Source organism: Vombatus ursinus, unplaced genomic scaffold, assembly GCF_900497805.2.
Source record: "Vombatus ursinus unplaced genomic scaffold, bare-nosed wombat genome assembly UNPS02009975.1, whole genome shotgun sequence".
In the NCBI taxonomy this organism is placed as follows: Eukaryota; Metazoa; Chordata; class Mammalia; order Diprotodontia; family Vombatidae; genus Vombatus; species Vombatus ursinus.
Window position 1 is genome coordinate 84,681 of NW_020949753.1, and position 20,002 is coordinate 104,682.

Genomic DNA, 20,002 nt, shown 5'->3' on the forward strand with positions numbered 1-20,002 from the left:
CCATTCTACTTTTGGATAGATCTAATAGTTTTTGTTTGTATCAAATCAAGGTGAGTCTACCATTCTCCTCCTCTTCCCCTCCACCCCTTTCTATCCTCCATCTTAACCTCAGCATACCCACACAATAAGCAATATCTTCAAAGGTAAGATTGTAAGAAGGAATCGTACTATTGGGGTCCAATGAAAATGGGGTCATTTTGACACAATTCTGAATATGATGTTGCTGAAATGACTCAGCTCTGTACAATTGCAAAATCGAACTGAGTCACTAAGATGTGGCTTGGACGATTAGGGAGAAAGTGGTTCTGACTTCTCCACTTCTGATCACTCAAAATGTGATTTCTCCTCCCCTCCTTTCTCCTCACGACAGCATAGCTATAGGAATAGAGCATTCTTAATGGAAGGCAAAGAGTGAGAAACTGAGAAAAAGAAGAAAAGAAAGAAAAAAATCAAGAAAAAAATCAATTTTTCCCCTAGGGTTGGTCTTATTGTCTAATTCTCCAAATGAGTACTGGGAAGTAATCTAGTCAGGAACCTGCTATAACTCATCACTGATGTCAAGGGTCATGACACAATGGAAGAGCACCAGCTCTGAAGTCAAAGGACTTAGGTTCAAATCTCACCTCTAACATTTAATACCTGTATGACCTTGGACAAGTCACTTGATCTCCTTGGTCCTCAGTTTCTTCCTCTGCAAAATGAGGGGTTGAACTAAAAGTTCTCTGAGATCCCTTTTAGTGCTAACTCTGTGATTTCTGCTATTCTCCCCCCTCCCAACTCCAAAACAAGGCTCTCTTCATTAGGATGACAAAATTTACAGGGAGAGTAAATGTGGCTCTACCCCAACAGAGTCAAATCCCTGTTAATCTCATTTTGAGGAATGATTGCCAAGAATGAGAGCCAAACCATAAGGGTGTACTTCAGCCCTGGCATGCCTCAAGGTCTTTCTTTGTCACGCAAACCTGGCCCACACAGATGCTCCAAAACAAGCTCCTACAGCCTTCCCAACTATTCCTCACAAGCCTTCCTATGACTTGTGCCACCAACTAGGAGGAGGCCATTCACAGAGCTCATAGAAGGAGTTGGCCTCTAAGCATTGCTGGTAAGTCTAAAGTTTCTCTAATAATTCACGTCTCTATAGCACTTTGAAGTTCATGCAACACATTCCTCATAATATCCCAGGGAGGTGAGTAGTGCAAAGATTGTGAACCTCTTTCTGCAGATAATTAATATTCATCATAGCTACTAATATAGAAATTTAAGATTTGCAGAGCCACACACACACATACAAATTAACATATATGTGTGTATATGTATGTATGTATACATATGTGTGAGTGTATACGTGTGTGTGTGTGTATAAATAAAAATTTGATCCTCCTAACAACCCTGTGAGGTGGATGCTATTATTATCTCCATTTTACAGATATGGAACCTGAGGCTCAGAGAGTACTCGATAGATATTATTCCACCTAGAAACAGACTCAGGGAGATGAAGCAATCAAATTGGTTCCCCTTAAAAAGAAAATTCAACAAACAAAATGCAGGAAAAACAAACAAAAACATTTGCCTATAAATAAGCATAGCTTAGAGGGGGACATCTTGCAGAATCCTAAAATTTAGGATTGGAAAGGACCTCAATGGTCAACTAATTTAACTAATAAAAGCAAAGAATGGCCACTACAAAGGGCCTCCTACAAAGGGCCATTCAGTGCCCATTTGAAGACTTTTAAGAAGGGAGAGCCTGTAATTTTTGAGGCAAGCCATCCCATCTTTAGTTAGTTCTAGTTTTTAATGAAGTTTTTGCTGCTGTCAAGCCTTCCAATTTCTACTCTATGGGGTCAAACAGAACACAATTAACCTTTCTTCCACAAGTTCTTGAGTGAAGCTACCATGAACCTTCCTTTCCCCTACCACACTGAGTCTTCTCTCCAACATGCTAAATTTCTTTAGTTCCTCCACATAATGGTCTCCACAACTATCAAATTGAGGAAGTTTAAATTGTGGTGACAATTATCTTTCATTTTTTTCGCCACAGGAATACAAGAGGCAGATATTGCTGTAACCTGAGAGGGGATTTGAAGGGAAGTTATGTTTGTGGGAAGTAGTTCACGTGATCCTATGTGTAGTTCATACTCACCCATTAAGGGCTGGCCTTAGGTATAAGTAGAATGGAACTCATTGGATTTATAAGCAAGAGAAACAGTGTGATGTAGGGGATAGAGAACTGAACTGGGAGTCAGGAAGAACTGAGTTCAAATTCTACCTTAGACACATGACTTCTGTGACATTGGGCAAGTCACTTAATGCCTCTGTGACTCAGTTTCTTCATCTGTAAATGAGAGAATTTGACTTGATGGACTATAAGGTCCCTTGCAGCTTCAAATCAATGATTCTATAAGTTCACAGACACCACGTAGACTAGCCTTCTTATTTTGCAGATGATGAATCTGAAGTTCACAGAGGTTTTAGCGTTTTGTTCAATGTCACACAATGAATTTGTTAAAGAATTGGAGATAGAAAGTAGTGGCCTGTACAGAATATTGTGAGAGATGATTGCTCTGGAAGAATGTACCCTTCTTGAGGGCAGGAACTATTTAATTTCCTCTCCTCTATCCCCAGCACCTAGCACAATGCACATAGTAGGCATGTGATAAATACTTGACGATTGACTGATTGACAATCAGGAAGGCTGCTCTAGCCTAAAATAAGATGTCATAGAATCCTTGAACAGGAAGGAAGCATGAAGATTATATAGTCCAAGCCACTTCCCAAAAGGCCCCTTCCCAGTGTTTGAATTCTTCTATGAGATTTTGTCATCTGGTTTCTGTTTTAACACTTTCCATAATGAGGAACTATCTCAAGAGATAGTTCATTCCATTTTTAGACAAGGAATATCATTTGGAAATTCTTTGTATATCGATCCATAACCTGCCTCTGTATGACTTCCTTATTCTCCCTTGTGATTTGAAGTTGAATGAATTAATCCGCCTTCCACATGACTAATGAACATAGCTATTACGTAGTGCCCCCAGTATTCTTTCCTTCAGGCTCATTTCTCTTAATGGAGTCTCATACGATACCTTCAAGTGCTATCACTATCATCGTTACACTGCTCTGATATGATCCAACTTTTAAAATGTGGTGCCCAGAATTGAATATAAAGTCCAGATATGGGCTGTTCAGTGCAGAGTACACTGGAACTCTCACCTCCCAATCCAATTTATTAAGTACCTACTATGTGTGAGACACTGGACTGCTGTGTGCTGGAGATATAAAGACAAAAGCAATTTGTACTCATGTAGTGCAAGACTTAATTCACTTTTTTGTCTTTTGAGTGACATTTTGTTCCCTCATATTAACCATGAAGTCAGCAAAAGCCCCCAGGTCTTTGGAACTGTTGCCAAACCATATCTCTTCCACCATGTACTCAAGGTCTGTGACACACTTTAAAAGGTACATCAAAGAAGGTATGCAAAGTAAAAGCAGCCAAATTTAACGTGAGATTTCTGTATTGGCAGGTTTTAGACAATCAATGCTCGTTTTGTAGAGCTTGTCAGAGGAGAACAGGCAGAGTTCCAGTTGTCACTCGGTTTCTCCTTAGTTTGTGATCTGAGGTCTTATTAAAAAAAAAAAAAAACTTCTCAGCAGATTCATTGACTTCTTGGTCATAGAATCAAAGATATAGCACTGAAGGGATCTTAGGGACCAAGCCATCTAATCACCCATTTTACAGATGAAGAAACTGAGGCCCAGAATGGTGAAGTGATTTGCCCCCAAATAGTAGCAAAGCCAGAATTTGAACCCAAGTCATCTAGATGCAATTCTTGATTATTTTCCTACCAGACCAGGTTGATGGAAGAATGTTTCTATGTTTCTCATTTTACTGTCAGGACAAAAGTGAATGCATTGAGTTCCCCATTGGAGAAATATCAACTAGAACTGAGAATTTTTTTAGAATTTTTCATTTCTGGGAAAGGGAGGAAAATCTCTTCAGTCTTTATTTCTAGATTAAACAAAAACTTGGACTTTGGGTATCTCAGGAGGCTCCAGTGTTTAGGAGAATGATAGAATTTGAAGAGCCATGAAAGAGTTGAAGACCATCATTTTATAGATAGTTGGGACTAAAAATTTTCCTGTTCTTGGCATCTGAGTTCTCACACTGGCAAGAGGTGGTGTTATTCCATTAACCCATCTAAAAGCAGCTCTGGGCTAATTTGGATAATCTGGACCAGAGCCCTGGAGGAAGATAGGAGATGGAGGAAAAAAGGGAGAAGGGATGCCTCCCTAATCCTCTAGACTCAGACTTCAAGTGGAGATGTGCCATCCAGGCAATGGGGAAGTGTTATAAGATTAGATCTGGTGGTCTTGAGACCACCATGACAGTTTCCTTTTAAGGGAGGCTGTAAAGTTATAGAATATATTCACGGAAAAATACTGATAATATTTTTCAAAGGTTAGTACAGCTGTGTCCCCCAAATAATATTTTGTCTACTGTCAGCTTGTTTTTTTTTCCTCCCAAACAACAGCCCTCCCCCAATATTTTGTCTTGGATTGGATATGAAACTCAGCCAGCTAAAAGGGGGTTATCCAGAATAAGAGTATAAGAACCGCACCCTCAGAAGGGCACTTTGAAGCATACTCTTTCTGCTGAATTGAGCAGTGTCTCTGTACTGTTCAGCACAATGCTGGCCTTATGTGAATTATTCTCTATGTTGATGTGTATGCCTGCACTGTATGGTGGGTTCCCTTGTCCTCTCTTCCCTCCCCCATCTTCCCCATTGCTTGCAATAAACTTTTCATTGATTTGACTCCTATTGCTTAACATGTTATTCTCAGCACCTGAACTCATTAAGAGGTTGTTTTTCTACCAGTCTCTGGCTGGCCCATGGGCCTTTCCTTAGGTCTAAACTGGGTGCTGGAACAAGGACTTAATCTATTGACAGCTACACCTATGCCAGGGGAATGTGGCACTGTATGCCAGTTGTAGAAAACAAAGGTCAACTGGAAACCCTAAATCCTCACAGGGGGTACTCCCTTATGCCAGAGGACTGTCTCAGAACAGGAAAAGAAGAAGATAGCATAGGACTGGACATCGAAATTCATATGCCTGGTACAAGAAGCAGGAGTATTCGACCTCTTTGACAGGCTCGGAATGATGTATAAAATGAAGTACACAGGATTCCAAAGGAAACCAATTATGTTGAAATATAGTGAACAAATTCTTTTTTAATCCAGAATAAGATCTCCTGCCATAACTCCTGTTATGTAACTTACCACAGAAGATTTGAGATGCAGGGATGAAGTACAAAGATGGCTTAAGAATAATGGAACCATTTTGGACAGCAATATGGAATTATGCTCAAGGAGTTGTTAAACTGCCTATAACCCTATGACCCAGCAATACCACTACTAGGTCTGTTTCCAAAGATAATTAGGGAAAAGGTAAAAGAACCTATATGTTCTAACATATTTATAGCAGCTCTCTTTGTGGTGACAAAGAACTGGAAACCGCGAGGATGCCTGTCAATTGGGGAATAGCTAAACAAGTTGTGGTATAAAATTGTGGTGGAATACTATCGTGCTATAAGAAATGATGACTTGATGATCTTAGAAAAACTTGCACAAAATAATGAAGAGTGAAATGAGCAGAACCAAGAGAACATCATATATAGTAAAAGCAATATTGTTTTTGAAACAACTTTGGGTAAGTCATTTGACTATTACAGTCATTTTGACTATCATAAATACCAAAATTAACTACAAAGGACTTATGAAGGGGGATGCTATCACATAGAAGTATATATAGAATGATTTTACATATATAATATGTTTGTATATGTATATGTACCTATATACACATGCATATTTATGTCTAATGGTAGCCATCTGTAGGGCAGGGGTGGGGAGGGAAGAAAAAAAGTTACACAATACCTTTATTATATATTTAAAAGGAATAACAAGTTGTACATAAAAGCTTTGCAGTTTCATGTGCTATCATCTTTTTTCTTTATTCTACTGTGTAATAGAAATGTTTGTTTTATTTCATTATTAAAAATAAAATAAAGAAAATTTTAAAAAGAAAATATTAGGCATAATTTCTCATTCAGAAGAATTTATATCCACACCAGCAAAGGAATATCAATACAGAATTGGCTTTATTAAAACTGAATTGCATGTTCATTTGGAAATTCTCATAAAGGGATTCAGAATATATTTTTATCACTCAATTCAAAATAGGAAAAATGCACATTTTTTCTAAACTTTGGTACTCAGTCTTTGTATAATCTCTCTTCTCTTATTCCACACTTATTTTAAAATTTACATCAAATTATTTGACAATGCTTCTTGAAATGAATTATAAAAATATATGAAATGTATGAAAATACTGTCAGCTCCTTGAAGGCAGGAATTATCATTCTTGTTTTTTGCTTTGTAACCCCAGTGTATAATATAGGGCATGGTGCACAAAATATACTAGATAAATACTTGTTGTATGTAAATGAATGATATACTTTCTTTAAAATATACATTCATGTTTCTTAATTGAAGCAAGTAAACTGTATCATATGACAAATGTACTATTTTACTTTATGAATTCAATTGATTTTTTGAAAGAGATACTACAAAGTATTCATATTCTTTGAAATATAAGGGGATAAGACAAGGAAGATGACAGATGCAGGCTTTTTGTCGAGTGTATATATAATGTATATAGTCATAGATATGTAAATATATATAAAACATTTGTACGTATATGTATGTATATTTTGAAATATAATTTGAAAAGTCTTTATAAGACCTTCCTTGTCAATACTTAAAACAGATAATATCTGGTTTAGGGTATTACAATAACATAATCCCATCTGTCTTGCCTACCTCATTTGAAATAGATAATTAGAATCCTATAAGGAGCTGTCCTTTACACTCATTAATTTAATGCATGGATATTATCATTTCCCTTAAAATATCCACTTTAGTAAAAAGTAAGAAGAGCTTACACCTTTATCTGATGATTTCTAGTCCAATATAAATCACTTTCTTTAGATGAAACACCAAAAATCTTAAGATTACCAGTAGTACCTTACTACTCTCCCAGGTAAATTAAATTATGTTAGCGATCATGTTAATCCCTAATTTAAGAAGTTGTGTTTATTTTTTCTAACATGTTTAATTTCTGTCTCATGTTTTACCCACATGAAAGATCCATATATGCCCTATGGTTATTATATGAAAATGAAATACCAGAGAATGAGACTATTGATGGATCCACAGGTACTTCCTATCACTTCCTAGTTCAAAAAGTCAGGACTGTTCGAACGCTGAAAGAGAAAATGTTAGTTCCTGTTAATAGCTTGTTTCCATATCTCCCAATAAGGATAATTCCATATTGGGGCCTACGTATTATGCACCTTGTTATTTAGTGTGTATAGAGATAGCAAATGAAATACTGCTGCTTCATTTCAAATGAACTACTGCTTATTAAATGAATGATGAATCTGAAAGATCAATTTGCAAAACCTGGGGGATGGGGGAGGGGGCAATCAGCAACCTAAAGGATATTTGGAGGTCAGTGAAGCCTAAGGCTATTTCCCCTAGTCTTGAGAAGAGGTGTGTTTTATATGTAAGAGCAGGATTCAGTTTTTACGTTTCTAAAGTGAGAGACTAGGAATAGATGAGCTCTGCTTCCTTCCAGATGTGAATCTATGAATTTTTGATTCTTTGCTCTCCAGGAAAATAGAATGCATAACACTAATACTGAAGTACTTGACAAAGAGGAGGAGCTCAGACAGATTAGTAGATTTATATAATGTGACTGCATTTCTTCTCCTGTCCTTAAAAAGAGAGATTCTTGTCTCCTACATGATGCCATTAAATGCAACCTATTTCTGCACAGAAATCAAAGAATGAGAAAAAGGATCCTTATGTACAAAAATATTTAAAATAGTTCTTTTTGCAGTGGAAAAACATGGGAAACTGATGGAATGCCCAACAGTTGAGGAATGACTGAAAAAGGTATGATATACGAAAGTGATGGAACACTATTGTGCTCTAAGAAATTATGAAGAGGATGTTTTTTGAGAAATCTAGGAGGATCTGTATGAGCTGACACAGAGTGAAGTGAGAAGAACCAGAGAAACAATTTATACAATAACAATGATACTATAAAAACAAACAACTTTGAAAGCTTAAGAACTGTGATCAACTGTGATCAGTTCCAGAGTACTCATGATGAAACATGCTACACACATGTATATATGTAGATAATATGTATGTACACACATGCAAACACGTATATGCTTGTGTGTATAACACATGTATATATACACATACACAGGTATAAGACCATTGTAAGAATGTATATTGCTTGACTATACATATTTATTACAATAACTTTATTTTTCTTCTTTTTCATTTGAGGATGGGAAGATAGGAGGGAGAAAAGGCAGATTTGGATTAATTTAAAAAATTAAAACATAAGGTCAGGAATAGATGATTACTAAGGTTCTTTTCAAATTTCCAGATTCTTCAATGGTCTTCTAATTCTTGGAGCTTAACTGCTCAAGTTAATCCAAGATAGCAGAGTACAGGCTAGGACTGAATTTGCCCAACATTCCTTTCTGAAGAACTTTAAAATAACATCTCAAATCAAATTTTAATGGTAGAGCCAACAAAAGGTCAATCAGAGATATTTTTTCCCAGTCTAAGATAACTTAGGAAGTCTGCAGGAGAGATCTATGACACCAAAGTAGGTGAAGGCCTGGAGTATGATAGGAGTACCAGTTCTGGGCCTTGGAGATGACCACTTCAATAGCAGCAGTTTCGGGAGCTCCCAGCCCAGAAACAGTAAGGGAGTCAGACAACTAGTCAGAAAGAGATTATGGGGACTCTTTGTGGGCACTGGTTACAGCTGATGCTGATTGGCAGCTCTATTGCCCATAACCAGTTCTGGGTCATAGTTCTAGGATGGAATTAGGTCACTATGGTTGCAGAACCAAGAGGAGTGCTAACATTTGTGGCTACAGGGGAACAGAGGCCCTTCCTGGGTAAAGACCAGAGTACAGACCAGGGCAGTAGTGATCACACCTCTCCCAAGATCACACCACCTTAGAAGCATCAAAAACTTGCAGATCCCCAGAACTAGCTCTAAAAACAGCAGCACAAAAAATGCATGAAGCCTGGAACAGTGCTTTCCCACCCTCAGGTGAGCAGAATCCAAATTTAACATAAAGTTCAAAGTAAAGAAATAGACTGGGAAAATTGTTTTTAAAAAAAGACAATGACTATAAAAAACTATTGTGGGGGCAGGAAGACCAAGACATAAACTCGGAAGAAGACGACAATGTGAAAACAGCTATAAGTAAAGCCTCAAAGAAAAAAAATGCAAATTGGACCCAAGGCTAGCAAGAATTCCTGGAAGAGTTAAAGACAAAGATAAGAGTGGTAGAGGAAATATTGGGGAAAGAAATGAGAGTGAGGCAAGAAAATTATGAAAAGAGAATAAACAGCTTGGTAAAAAAGGCACCAAAAATACTGAAGAAAATATTCACTTAAAAAACAAAATTGGCTAAATGGAAAAAGAGGTTACAAAAGCTCACTGAAGACAGAAATTCCTTGAAAATTAGAATTGGGCAAGTGAAAGCTAATGACTCCATGAGACTTGAACAAAACAAGGTCAAAAGAATGAAAAATAGAAGAAAATGTGAACTATCTCATCAGAAGAACAAGTGACCTGGAAAATAGATCAAGGAAAAATAATTTAAGAGTTATTGGACTACCTGAAAGTCATGATAAAAAAAGAATCTAGACATAATATTTCAAGAAATTATCAAGAAAAATTGCCCAATATTTAGATCTAGAGGATAAAAAGAAATCAAAAGAATCCATCAATCACCTCCTAAAAGAGATCCCCAAAGGAAAACTCCTAGGAATATTAAAGCCAAATTCCAGAGTTTCCAGGTCAAGGAGAAAATAAAAAGAAACAATTCAAGTATTGTGGAAACCCAATCAGGATAACATAAGATTTAACAGCTTCTACACTAAAGGATCAGAGGGCTTGGAATTATGATATTCCAGAGGTCAAAGGAACTAGAATTACAAGCAAGAATCATCAACCTAGCAAAACTGAGTATAATCCGTCAGGGTTAAAAATGGACATTCAGTGAAATAAAGGACTTTCAAGCATTCTTGATGAAAAGACCAGAGTTGAATAGAAAATTTGACTTTCACATATAAGACTCGAGAAGCATGAAGAGGTAAACAGGAAAGAGAAATCATAAGGGATTTATTAAAGTTGAACTATTTACATTCCTACATGGAAAGATGATATTTGTAATTCATGAGACCTTTCTCAGTATTAGGGTAATTGGAGAAGAAAAAAATTTATGTATATGTGTATATGGATGTATATATATGCGTGTGTGTGTGTATGTATATATATATATACACACATATATGTATAGACAGAGGGCACAGGGTGAGTTGAAGATGAAGGGATGATATCTAAAAAATTAAATTAAGGGGTGAGAGAGGATTATACTGGGAGAAGGAGAAAGGGAGAGGTAGAATGGGGTAAATTATCTCACATAAAGTAGACAAGAGAAAGCTTTTACAGTGGAGGAGAAGTGGGGGAAGATGAGAAGGAATGAGTGAATCTTATTCTCATCAGATTTGTCTTAAGGACAGAATAACATACACGTTCAATTGGGTATGGAAATCTATCTCACCCTACAGGAAAATAGGGGGGAAGGAGATAAGAGAGCAGGGGGATGGTAGAAGTGAGGGCAGATTGGGGGAGGGGGTAATAAGAAGCAGACACTTTAGTGGAGGGATAGGGTCAGAGGAGAGAATAGAATATTTGGATGGGGGAGGGGAGATATGGGGAAAATTTGCAGCTCAAAATCTTATGGAAATGAATGTTGAAAACCAAAAATAAATTAATTAATTAAAAAAAGAATAGTCTACCTAGCAAACCTGAATATAATCCTTCAGGGGGAAAAATGGATATTTAATGAAACAGGGGCTACAAGGTGGCAGAGTGGATAGAGCACCAGGCCTGGAGTTAGGAAGATCTGAATTCAAATCTGACCTCAGGTATTTCATGGCTATGTGACCCTGCGCAAATCACTTAACTCTGTTTGCCTCATTTTCCTCATCTGTACAATGAGCTGGAGAGGGAAATGGTGAACCACTTCATTATCTTTGCCAGGAAATTCCCAAATGGGGTGACAAAAAGTCAGACATGAGAGAAAAACAACTAAATAACAGATAAAATAGAGGACTGCCAAGCATTCCTGATGAAAATACCAGAGCTGAATAGAAAAATTAACACTTAAACACAAAACTCACGTGAAGTATAAAGAGGTAAACATAGTAGAGTAATCATAAAAGACTCAATAAAGTTAAACTTGTCTCAATGGAGTTAAATGGTTTACATTCCTGTATGGGAAGATGATACATGTTAATTCCTTCTAAGAACTTTATCATTATCAGGCAGTTAGAAGGAATCTGTATAGACTCATAGGCATGAGTGTGGATTGATTATGTTGGCACGATCTCCAAAAAAACCCCAAAAGATTATAAGAGTGGGAAAGAGGGATGCAGTGAGAGTGGTAGGAAGGGAGAGGTAGAATGGCACAAACTTTCTCACATAAAGAAGGTACATAAGGAAGCGGGGAAAATAGAGTGGTGGCAGACAATGTTTAAACCTCATTCTCATCAAAATAGATTCAAAGAGGAAAGAACATACCTACACACATATATATCTACACACACACAGAATTTGATATAGAAATCTATTTTACCCAATAGGCAGATAGAAGATGAAGGGAATAAGAGATATGGGGGGAGGATGACAAGGGGGAGGGTAGGTTAGGGGAGAAGCAGTTGGAAGCAAGACAGACTTTTGAGGAGAGATAGGACAAAAAGACAGAGAAAGATAAACAGAGGAAAATGGGACAAAGGGAAATGCAGTTAGTGATCATAACTATGAATATCAATGAGATAAGCTAACCCACAGAAAGGAAGCAGATAGCAGAATGGATTGGAAACCAGAATCCAACAATGTTCTGTGTACAAGAGACACACTTGGGACAGAAAGACACACACAGAATTGAAATGATGGGCTGGAACAGTATATTAAGCTTCAGTTTAAGTGAAGAGGGCAGAGGTAGCAATTATGATCTCTGAGAAAGCAAAACCAAAACCAAACTTAATTAAAAGAGATAATCAGGGAAGCTATATTTTGCTAAAAAGGTATCATAAACAATGAAGTAATATCAAAAACAATTTACAGCAAACTTCTCTAATAAAGGCCTCATTTCTCAAATATATAGGGAACTGAATCCAATTTATAAAAATAAGATCCATTCCCCAATTGATAAAAGGTCAAAGGATATGAATAGGCAGTTTTCAGAAGAAGAAATCAAAACTATCTATAGTTATATGAAGAAATGTTCAAAATCATTATTGATTAGGGACATGCATATTAAAACAATTCTGAGGTACCACCTGTCACCTATCAGAAATGACAAATGCTAGAGGGAAAATAGGTACACTAATAAACTGTTGGTGGAGTTGTGAACTTGTCCAACCATTCTGGAGAGCAATCTGGATTATCATGCCCAAGGGCTATAAAATTGTGCTTACCATTTGATCCAGCAATACCACTACTAAGTCTGTACCCCAAAGAGATAAAAGGAAAAGAAAAAGGACCTATATGTACAAAAGCATTTTTAGCAACTCTTTTTGTGGCAAAAAATTGGAAATTATGAGAATGCTTATCATTTGGGGAATAGCTGAACAAATTGTGGCATATGATTGTGATAGAGTACTATTGTGCTCTAAAAAATGACAAGGGGGATGGTTTCAAAAAAACATGGCAAGACCTATATGAACTTTTGCAAAATGAGGTGAGGAAAACCAGGAGATCATTGTGCACAGTAACAGCCATGCTGTAATGATGATTAACTGTGAAAGTCTTGGCTACTCTGATCCAAAGGACTCACGATGAAAAAATACTGTCCACCTCCAGAGAGTGAACTGATGAATTTTGAATGTAAATTGAAGTATAATTTTCTCATTTCCTTTCTTTCTTTTGTTATTTTTGGTGATATAGCTAATATGATATGCCTGATTTCACATGTATAATTTATATCATGTTGGTCACTTTCTCAGTGGGTGGGAAAGGGTGTGGGAGGAAGGGAGCAAATCTGGAATTCAAAATTTTAAAAGAAAAAAATGTTAAAAATAAATAAATAACTTTTTTAAAAAAGTTGACCTACACTTAAGAAGTGAGTTGGTAGAAGGAAAGCTTTTTTGTAATTTTTGTTTCAATAGTACCACCCATAAAGGGGCTCTGTATATTCATCAGCTCTGACTTGTTGAATTCCATTAGCTTTTCTCTCTTCTTTCTGCCAGTGTTATTATCACAAAGCAAAACTGAGGAGATTTGGTCCTTTCATAGCACTCCATATTGTCACTCTCTTATTCATTCCTCTAACTCATGTCTAGTTGTCTACTGTGCCATATTGAATAACAAATGTAGTAGCATTTGTATCTATGCACAATCTCAGATGAAGACAGACTTCAGGACTGTCATGTGACTTTGGACAAGTCACTTAATTTCCCTGGGCTTTGGTTCCTCAGTTGTAAATGAAGAGGTTAAGCTCAGGGGCAGGGAACCTGAGGCCATATGTGGCCTTCTAGGTCTTTGGGTGTGGCCTTTGGACTGAGTCCAAGTTTTATAGAAAAAACCTTTTTATTAAGGAGATTTGTTCTGTGAAGTTTGGATTCAGTCAAAGGGCCACACTTGAGGACCTAGAGGACCACACATGGCCTCGAGGCTGCAGGTTCCCCACCCCAGCTGCTAGATGGTCTCTGAGGTCCCTGTTAACTATACAGTAATGTTATTATGAGCCTGTGATTTGGTCAAACAACTGGTTAATTGGTTTAGAGTCATTTTTTTAACAGGTATTTGGAGGGGTTTGGGGAACAGCTCAAGCAGGTCACTGTTTCTACTCTGTCATCTTGGCTCCACCCCCACAACTGGTTAATTGGAAAACAATTAGTTTGTCTGAATTCAACTGTTTTCCAAATGTAGCAATTGGTTGTTTAGAATATTCAAGATACTTTTAGGAATGGTTTTAGAACAGTTCACACATGTAGACATGTACAGTCTACTCTTTGTGATCTGATTCTCTAACTTCAGTTTATAAAAAAGATATAAAGGCTAGAGAAGGATGAGAGAGGACTCAGAAAAAAAAAAAACAGGAAGAAAATACAATTCTTCCCAGATCAATGGAAATTGCTTTTTGAACAATGGATCACAAATACCTTTTGTTCTTGTAACCTGTAATGCCACTGGGACCCAGAGAAATGCATGATGGGAAAGGGAGCAATATGGCAGAATGCACTCTTAGATTGCTCTGAGTAAGGATAGGCACCAGGATATGGGGTGGAGAAAATATGCTTTTAAACCAATCCAGTTTTCTCTACTTTGTTATCTCAGTGCCCAACCTTGAGATTGAAATAGAAGAAATTCTGTCCTATCACAACACTCCATGTGCCATCATTCATTTCTCTTTGTCTGAGAAGCTTCATGGGCTATATCTTGTATAGAAAGGTTCTCTTGTCCTGTTTCCAGAGTCCAGTGAGACAGTTTTGGTGTAACACTCAAGTCATTCACTATTCATATCCATTCTCTGCCTTCACTTTCTTACCAGCGTGGGGATTCGATGCCAAGGGTTAATACACACAGAGGAGGTTATCCCACATGATCACATCTTAGAGACCATAGAAGGTATCAAGCACAGCCACATCACTTTAAAGAGAAAGAAAGTGAGGACCAGAGAAATGTAGTTGCCAAAGGTCATATGGTTAGCAAGTTACAGGACTGGGATTTGGACAGAAGTTAATGGACTCGACATCTAGACCTCTTTGTGCTACGCTGAACTCAGGTGACATAAGCAAAATGGACTTCCATTTTATGAAGGAAACAGGATTTATTAGATCTGATGATTGAAAAAATATGAAAATATAAAGGAAAACATTACTTTCATCTGGAATAATGTAGTATTGATCCTATAATATTTTCATTTTGTGGATGTCAGAAATTAAAAAAAAAACCAAGATGATTGTTTCCAAATTTTGTATTATCCCAAATTGTATTTTTTGAGAGTGATAAACATAAAAACATATACCTTTCTCCTTTGTGGAGCAGATTGAATCCATCTTTGATTTTATCAAAAGGTAAAACATGGGTTATTATGTGGTCCAAGTCAAATTTCTTTGCCATGAAGTCAGACACTAGTTTTGGGAGGTCATCTCTGGTTTTCCAACCTTAAAAAATTAAGCACCAGTATTTTACTTTATAAAGCATTAAAAGTCAGTCAATCAACAAGCATTTATTAAATGCTTGCCATATGGTGGGCATTGGAAGGCACAAAGGAAAACAACAACAGTCTTACATGAAGAGGTTACATTCTAATGGGTAGCAGAGCATTGGGTGGATTGTCTAGGGAGATAGACAAGAACTGTACAAAATGAGAAGAGGTGTGTGTGGGGAGGGGTTGGCTCAATATCCGCACTGGTTGCATACCCAAATGGATGAAGTCATGGATCCATAGACTATTAAAGTATATTTCACTTTAGACTTAAATATGACAGCATTTATTTTATATGACCTTATGTTTTTGCATCAAAGGAAAATCTAATAAAATATTTGCAGTATATAAAAGATCTTTTTTCACAAGAAAAAAGTAAAGTGAGGGGACTTAGATACTTTTTGACAATCAAGTCCTTTACCAAAATCTTACTTTATCCAAGAAACCTTTTCTAGCTAACCTCATTCTGCACTGATCATGCTGTCTGGGCACCATAGCCTAATAACCCATATTTATTACATAGGGCTTTATAATTCACAAAATAGTTATATTCAAACAACCCTGTAATGGAGGTAATACAAGTATGTTAAAGTTGAGAAAACTAAAACTCAGGGAAGCCAGATGCGTTCCTCAGTTGCTTAACTAGTAGGTGTGGGAATCTGGATTCCAGGCTGGATCCTTTATTCTGCACCAGATTCTGTTATAAAGCTAATATGATTTTATGGGTTTTGTCTCTAGTTTCCTTTTCAGCTACTGCCTTGTGGAATGTATTATGATGACAAGTTACAAAGTGCTCTCCATATCCTGTCTCATGTGGTCTTTACAATCCTGTACATTTGGTAGTGCAAAATCATCACCATTTGCCAGGAACATTGCATATACTGGTACACTTGGTTATGTGTTAATTTTGCTGAACTTCTCTCTCCTCCTCCCTTCTTTTTATTACTTTTTGTTACAGAGAATGGCTCTCTGTGTAAGAGGGCATAGAAGTATACGCTTGGGAATTAAACTAATATAAAAAAGATAACAAAAATTCAAATAAAAAGAACTTCTAGTCATAAAGATTTTTGCTACATTAGGGGTGACATTATGATGTAACAGTCAGTGTAAGACCTGGTTATCTAATTTTTTTTCTTTTAGATATCTTCTTCAAATTTCCCCTTTATTTTGTTGTCTTATCTTTATTCAAAGATTGCCCCCCACCCCATCCTCTGCCATGAAATGCTTGTTAAATTATTGTGAGATCATAGGCTTTCTCTCTTGGAAAAGGACACGTCAGATGTCCAGTCCCTTACATTTATGTGTCAACACCTTTTTCCTCCATCTTCAGATGTTTCCAATACTGTGGCTCCTCCTCTGATTGATGAATCCCTATCCAAGTCCAAATTTCTTGCCCAGGACCTGGCCATCTATTTTCATATTTCTCCTGACTCCGCTCATGACTCTCTGGACTTTGCTCCCCATCCCACCTTCTCTGGCTGCCTTGCATAGGTTGGCATCTCCCATTAGATTGCAAGTTTCCTAAGACTAGAAGCAGTCATTTTTTTATTTACTTGTATTTGTATTCTCAGCACTTAGCACAGTGCCTGTTTCATAGGAAACACTAAATTTTCTCTATCTGGATGAAAACCCCTCATTTTCAGCCACCTACCACCAAGAATACATCCTTTCCAGGTGCGTCCAGTGAACACCAGCATGGGATCAAAGGTGATCGTTGCAGCTGCTGGAGGATCGCCAACTATTATGCTGGTCCCATAATTCATATGGCAAGAAGCCAGGGCATCCATCTGATGTACAAATGAAAGAAAATGTGCTTCTTATTGTATTGATCAGAATGGGAAGAGATCTGTGCCTTGTTCCATTGCCACCAATTAGCACACTTCCCCAAATGAATGGATCGACAAGCATCTATTTTCCAGGTACTGTCCTTCCCCTCAAGAATCCTACATTCAACATATATGTGATGGGACACCAACCTATACATATGTAAGTATAAAAAAATTAGAAAGTAAATTCAAGGTAATTTGGGTGTTGGAGTAGGCAAAAGGCATTGACAGCTGGGAAGATTTAAAACAAGCCTCCTGTTGGAGGTAGTGTTTGACCTGAGATTAGAAGAACTCGGGTTTCAGTGACATAAAGGTGAAGAGGAAAGTCATACCAAGCATGGGGGACAGTCTGTACAAAGGCACGGAGAAGAGAGATGGAATGTCATGCCAAGAAACTGAAGTATGTCCCCACATGTTTGCATAGATTTGGTTTCTCATGTAATGAAACTTTTTTGAATATTGTAGAAACTCTGCAGTTCTCAGTCCCCCTTCAATAGACATCTTCCCTGCAAAGGCAGGAAACAGAAGGCAGAATCAGAGGATCATACATTTAGAGCAAAACGGGACCTTAGAAGTCACTCTAGTCTAGCCTCTTCATTTTATAGATGAGGAGACTGAAGCCCTGCAAAGTGAAATCGTTTCTCCAAGGTCCCAAGGGAGCATGTGGCCAAGCCAAGATTGGAACTCAGCCCTGATGTACCAAAGCTTAGACATTGAAATTCAGTCCTTTTTATGTAACACCATGCTGTGATTGAAAAAAAAAATCATGTTCACAATATTTCATTCACTGAAATATCATCAAAGCAGTGTCACCAGACATACTGCCTAGCATGAATCAACAATATAACTATGCCTCAAATCTTACCCCATGCATCCTTTTCAGATCATGATGCAATAAAAATCACATGTAATAAAGGGCATTGGAAAGATAGACTTAAAAATTAATTGGAAACTAAATAGTTTAATCCTGAAGTATGAGTGGGTCAAACAACAAACCATAGAAACAATCAATTACTTCATCCAAGAGAATAACAGTAATGAGACAACATACCAAAACTTATGGTATGCAGAAAAAGTGGTCCTTAGGAGATGTTTTATATCTCTAAATGCTTACATGGATAAAATAGAGAAAGAAGAGATCAATGAATTGGGCATGCAACTAAAAAAAAGCTAGAAAAAGAACAAATTAAAAATCCCCAATTAAATACCAAATTAGAAATTCTGAAAACCAAAGGAGAGATTAATAAAATTGAAATTAAGAAAACTATTGAACTAATAAATAAAACTAAGAGCTGGTTTTATGAAAAAAAAACACTAAAATTTATACACCTTTGGTTAATTTGATTTTAAAAAAAGAAAGAAAACCAAATTACCAGCATCAAAAATGAAAAGGGTGAATTTACCTCCAGTGAAGAGGAAATCAAAACAATAATTAGGAGCTATTTTGCCCAACTGTATGCCAATAAATTTGACAATCTTAGTGAAATGGATGAATATTTATAAAAATATAAATTGCCCAGAATAATGGACGAGGAAATAAAATACTTAAACAACCCCATTTCAGAAAAAAGAAATTGTACAAGCCATCAATGAACTCCTTAAGAAAAAATCTCCAGGGCCAGATGGATTTACAAGTGAATTCTATCAAACATTTAAAGAACAACTAATTCCAAAACTATATAAACTAGTTGGGAAAATAGGTGAAAGAGTCCTACCAAATTCTTTTTATGATACAAATATGGTGCTGATATTTAAACTGGGAAAAACCAAAACAGAGAAGGAAAATTATAGACCAATTTCCCTAATGAATATAGATGCAAAAATTTTAAATAAAATATTAGCAAAGAGATTTAATAACATTAATCTTGAGGATAATACACTATGACCAGGTAGGATTTATACCAGGAATGCAGGGCTGGTTCAATATTACGAAAACTATCATCATAATTGACCGTATCAACAACAAAACTAACAGAAATCATACAATTACCTCAACAGATGCATAAAATGCACTTGAAAAAATACAATATCCATTCCTATTAAAAACACTAGAGAGCATAGGAATATATGGAGTTTTCCTTAAAATGATAGATAGTATCTATCAAAAACCATCAGCAAGCATTATATGCAATGGGGGTAAGCTAGAAGCATTTCCGATAAGATCGGGAGTGAAACAAGGGATGTCCATTATCACCACTGTTATTCAATATTGTGCTACAAATGTTAGCTGTAGCAATTAGAGAAGAAAAAGAAATTGAGAAAGAATTAGAATAGACAAAGAAGAAACAAAGCTATCACTCTTTGCAGATGATATGATGGTATACTTAGAGAATCCTAGAAAATCAGGTAGAAAATTATTTGAAATAATAAACAAATTTAGCAAAGTTGCAGGATATAAAATAAATCCACACAAATCATCAGCATTTCTATATATTACCAAAATCTTACCCCAGTGAATTTAATAAAATAAACTTTGTTGACTTTTCATTAAAGTCAAATGAAATAGGAAAACAAATCTGTATTAAGAGGTAACTTCTTGCTTCCTAGACAGAAACTGAGATTAAAGTATATTATTTCTAAGTATTAGTTTCTTTTCTCCTTCCTTCCTTCCTTCCTTCCTTTCTTTCTTCCTCCTTCCTTCTTTCCTTCCTTTCTTCCTCACTCCTCCCCCTTTCTCTCTTCTCCCACCTGTACCTGTCTCTCTGCCTCACTCTGTCCATCTATTTCTGTCTCCCCTTCCTCCAGGTACTTACTAAAGGCATAGTACTAGTCTCCTTGGCTAAGGCACCGTCA

The 20,002-nt window shown here is 36.7% G+C and overlaps 1 protein-coding gene across 2 annotated transcripts in view; it reads right to left on the reverse strand.

The window, feature by feature from the left end:
- The window catches only part of LOC114036730 (alcohol dehydrogenase class 4 mu/sigma chain-like), a 53,632-nt gene that overhangs the window by 16,109 nt on the left and 17,521 nt on the right, over window positions 1-20,002 (reverse strand). Inside the window, exons 7-9 of one of the 2 annotated variants that reach the window (XM_027853405.1) lie at window positions 17,035-17,170; window positions 15,201-15,339; window positions 6,140-7,322 (exon numbers count right to left, since the gene is read on the reverse strand). In XM_027853405.1, coding sequence (XP_027709206.1) covers window positions 7,298-7,322; window positions 15,201-15,339; window positions 17,035-17,170 — 300 coding nt within the window. In that variant the 3' untranslated portion in view covers window positions 6,140-7,297. Of the gene's footprint in view, window positions 1-6,139; window positions 7,323-15,200; window positions 15,340-17,034; window positions 17,171-20,002 lie in introns of those variants that run through there. The other variant, XR_003568362.1, reaches the window with a different exon arrangement.